Source organism: Monodon monoceros, unplaced genomic scaffold, assembly GCF_005190385.1.
Source record: "Monodon monoceros isolate NGI ecotype Baffin Bay Population unplaced genomic scaffold, NGI_Narwhal_1 Super_Scaffold_22, whole genome shotgun sequence".
Taxonomy (NCBI): domain Eukaryota; kingdom Metazoa; phylum Chordata; class Mammalia; order Artiodactyla; family Monodontidae; genus Monodon; species Monodon monoceros.
This window is the reverse complement of record NW_021703779.1, coordinates 103,884,277-103,888,657: the sequence shown is the minus strand read 5'-3', so window position 1 is coordinate 103,888,657 and position 4,381 is coordinate 103,884,277. Positions and strand designations below refer to the sequence as shown.

The following is a 4,381-nucleotide window of genomic DNA, read 5'->3' as shown; positions in this document are numbered from 1 at the left end:
CCCCTTTGCCTCAGGGAACATTTGTCTTGTTAGCTGACTGTCTAAGCCTGGCTGTTCTCCGGAATCCTGAGCACCTTGATGGGATTATGCATAGGAGGGAGGGGGCAGTGCCTTGCAGGGCAGAAATGCAGGGGGGAAATTTCTGCTCAAGGGACCTCTGGGATACAGGGCCTCAGGGAAATGGCTTCTCGGTGCCTGTAGGGAGGCTGGACACCAGGCATTAGGGCTCCCAGCCTAGGCAGAAGCCCCCTCCTCTCCTCACCTCTCGTGCCCCACGGGCCCAGGAGCAGCAGAGATGCCCACCTTCAAGGAACCGTGGGGACTTGGACAGTGAGCGGAGCAGGGACGATCACAATGGATTGAAGACCCTGCAGAATACCCTCTGCCCCCCCATTCTTGAGTAACTCACAGGAAGAGGAGGGGCCCTTCAATAGTGAATGAGATTGGATTTTCTGTAACCTCAGTGGGATGCAGGGAAAATGCAGATTCAAACTGCCGCTTCTGAGCAAACCTGCCCCGAGGTACACACTACACAGAAGACACAGCAAGTAAGTGCACACTCTTTATTACTAGTTAGAATCAGGAAACCTCTGACAAAGGTTGAGCTTGGTGAGCTGGAATCTCCTGGGGGAACTCGAGGACACGTTTTGCTCAGACTGGAGGCTGATCTGACTTCCCAGCCCCGGGGCTCCACTTGCCTCTGAGAAGCTGGCAGAGAACACACCAAGTGGAAGAGAAGGGCCCACGAGCATTCTCAAGAGTGCTCGTCCCAGTCCAGTTCTAGTTTTAATCCAATTAGTCCTCCCAAGAGAAGCGCCATCCATAGCACGATGTCTGTCCTTGGAATCCATTTTGTTCTTCATCCACTGACCAGAAAGGGGCTTGGGATGGTGGCTGCCCGAAGCTGAGGGCTCAAACACTCCCCCAAGCACTGTCCTTCTTTAAGACAGTCGCCCAGTGGTCTTTCAGGCAACCAGGAAACGAGCTGTCCCTCTCAAGGGAGGAAATGAGGAGAGTATCAGAAAAGTCCTGCCTGCAATTTTGTTAGGCCACTTTTCCACTCTTTGCCACTACTCACTTGTCTCACATGGGACCAGTGAGATGAGCAGTTCAGCAATCAAGTCCTTCCATTAAAGTCTCTTTGTTGCCCCCGGAACTGCAGAAATATCTCGATGTTACTTCATTTGGGCTTACCCAAAGGTCACACTACATGCAAGGCAAAGAAGTCACTCCTGATATAACTTGTATCCCAAATTAGGCTCTCTCCTATTATCTAACCAAACTCACCAAATCACGTTATAATGTGTGCACCAGATAATAACATATAAGTCCAGCTCCTAACACATATCAGGCAATAACTGTTTAATGAATTAAATGAAATTCATCACGTTTGCTATCATCTATACAATTTAACACTGCAACCACCACATCTTATGAATTAATTCCTTGTCCCAACAGAGAAATTACACCCTAACAAAATTATTTTGCCCCCCTTTTCCCCCAAGTGCCAAAGCATCTCTTCTTCCCTGACTTTTCGCTCTTCTTGGCTCCAGTCAGTAGGGGTCTCACTGAGTGTGGGTCAGTCAGAAACGAAGAGTTTTTTCTTTAGGCTCTTGGAAGATCTTCTAATGGGATAGGTTCAGATTCTTCAGCAACAAGCAAATTCCGTGGGGCTCAGAGACATAAAGACAGACCCTCACCTATAAAACTTAGAAAACGAGAACAAGAAGCAAACATGAACACCGCAGTAGTTTACAAAGGAACGATAGCATTTTCAAGGAAAATCAGTGCTCCTAAAATTCCTTATAGCTTATAACCAAAAACACATGGCTGCTCCCAGCCAAAGACACGGCATTTTCTGGAAAACAAGGTTAATAAGAAAACAGAAAAGAGTGAAAAAGGAAAATACAGTCTTTTTAAAAAAATTTTTTTTAACATCTTTATTGGGGTATAATTGCTTTACAATGGTGTGTTAGTTTCTGCTTTATAACAAAGTGAATCAGTTATACATATACATATGTTCCCATATCTCTTCCCTCTTGCGTCTCCCTCAAAAAAACAGTCTTGACTTCAGCTTCTGCAGGGTGTCAACCAATCAGCTTCAGCCACCCAGAATTCAGCACCTGCAAACATAAATGCATTAGGAGAAATTCCTTAAAGAGAGTGTGATACTCAAAAGCAATCCGTCTTTGCTCAAGTAAATGAAAAAAAAAAAGAAAGCATATAAATACATATGTATCTATGTGTGTACTCAATGATAAAAAGTTGTTATTTGGGGTAATGGGACAATGAATTATTTTATTTAATTTTCTATATCATAATTTTAGTTACAAATTTTCTGTGAAGTAAATGAGTTAGTTTTTAATCAGGAAGGGGTCTTATAAAACTGGTTTTTCTTTGGAGTGTTTCCATTCTTACTTACCTTCCTGAAATCAGTGGGTTTGTCCTGGGTCGGGGCCTCCACTCTCAACTGCCATGCAGACTTTCTTGCATTCATAGCAGGCCTTGTGCCATGGAAAATTCATTGCTTTACACCACGGGGCACTCCCAATTCACTGAACTGCAGCCTGAGGCAGACTTCTCCTGGTGGTGTGATTCTGAGGCTTTTTTCCCTTTTGGCCGCTTGGTCTTCTACCCCTGAGGTTGTTGTTTCTTTGGGTTTTCTCTCCCACTAGGGCTCCAGCTGTCCCCCTGGGCAGTTGCCTGAGGCCTCTCTGGACCTCCTTCCTGGCCATGTCTCCTGTTGAACAGTGGTGGGGGCATCCCCTGGGGCCCTTGTGGACCTCCTTCCCGGCTCTGGCTTCTGCTGACCCCCAGGGGCCAGTCCCCTGGGGCCTCTCTGGATTGTCTTGCCTGTGACTTCTGCTGTTCCCCAGGGGGATGGTCCTCGGGGACCTCTCTAGGTCTCCCTCCTGGCTCTGGCTTCTGCTGTCCCCCCGGGGAACATTCCCCTGGGATCTTTTGGGAACTTCTTCCTGGCTGTAGCTCCCACTGGCCCCCAGGGGGACCATCCCCTGGGGTCTCTCTGGACCTTCTTCTTGGTTGAGACTCCAGCTATCCCTCAAGTGGACCATCCCCTGGGGTCTCTCTAGGCCTTCTTCCTGGCTGTGGCTCCAACTATCCCCAAGAGGGACCATTCCCTCGGACCTCTCTGGACCTTCTTCCTGACTGAGACCACAGCTGTCCCTAAGGGGGACCATCCCCTGGGGCCTCTATAGACCTTCTTCCTGGTTAAGACTTCTGATATCCCCTAAGGGGACTGTACCCTGCAGGATCTCAGGACCTTCCCCCTGGCTGTAGCTCCTCTGGTTCCACAGTGGGGCCATCTCCCCCTGAAAGACCACTGCAGCCCACGGGCCAGGTGGAGAGATCCCCGGAGGAGGCACCTGAAATGGGACGACTCCAGCTTCTGTTTCCATATGGCTACTGCTGGTGGTACAGGTGGCAAGAATGGGAATCCCATCGGGAATGGTGCATGGAATGGAAATGGGTATGGTATCGGCATTGGCAGAGGGGGTTGCACGGCCTGGGCCCAGGGACTCGGGGGTCCCGGCACAAAAAGGACATCTGTCGGGGCTGGCATCTGGCTCTTGAAATACAGCCTGTCATGCTCCCCCATGGCTACCACATCTCTCTGCTGCTCTACGCTCATGGGCCACTCTGCAGCCCCAAGTTGCTTGGCTCGAGGCCCAGGCAGCAACTCTTGGGCCAGTGGGGTGACCTGTGCCGACCTCTCGACCAGGAGCAGCCGCTCACAAAGCACATCACGCTGTTTCAGCGCCTGCTGCAAGGTGGCCTGCGTGAGGCGCAGCTACGTGACCACCTCCTCGCGCTCCTCGCGCAGGCGCCGCAGCTCAGAGGGCCCAGGAAGCCGCCTCGCGTTCCCCTACCTGCTCCTGCAGCCACTGAACCCGGAACGCCTGCCGCTCCCGCTGCCTCGCGCCCACACGCACGCTCAAGGCCAGCGCGCTCCAGGCACAGGCCCTCTTGATAGCGCACGGCACCTGCGGGTCAGCGACAACGACGCGCAGCCGATCCTCTACCTCATTCCAGGACCGCGAGCAGAAGGCCACGTAGAAATCAGGGCCTCCCCCGTTCATGAGGACTTCATTGTTGATGAATCTGATCACCTCGTTGTGGCGGAACCCGCTGGCATGGTCCCCAAAGCCCATGGCCATGGCCGCTGTGGCCTAGTCAACCAACCGCCTCACGGGAGATGCCGCCCGCCGCCGCCGCCGCCGTCGCCGCCGCTGCCGCCGCCGCCGCCGCCGGTAAAGCCCCTCACCTCCCGGCTCAGTCCTCCTTCAGTTCTAGCCCAGTCCTGGCCTCCTCCTCGGCCTCTTTCCTCTGTCACGGTCCGGCTTTCCTCACAGAAAGTAAG

At 52.0% G+C, this 4,381-nt stretch overlaps 1 protein-coding gene across 1 annotated transcript; it reads right to left on the bottom strand.

Moving 5' to 3' along the window:
* Positions 1-2,432: 2,432 nt before the first annotated feature.
* Positions 2,433-4,178, bottom strand: TEX13D (TEX13 family member D). The gene is given in 6 exon segments (XM_029240224.1): positions 2,433-2,540; positions 2,542-2,826; positions 2,829-3,157; positions 3,221-3,419; positions 3,422-3,860; positions 3,862-4,178. Coding segments are annotated over 6 exon segments (1,677 nt in total).
* Between the last annotated feature and the right edge of the window lie 203 nt (positions 4,179-4,381).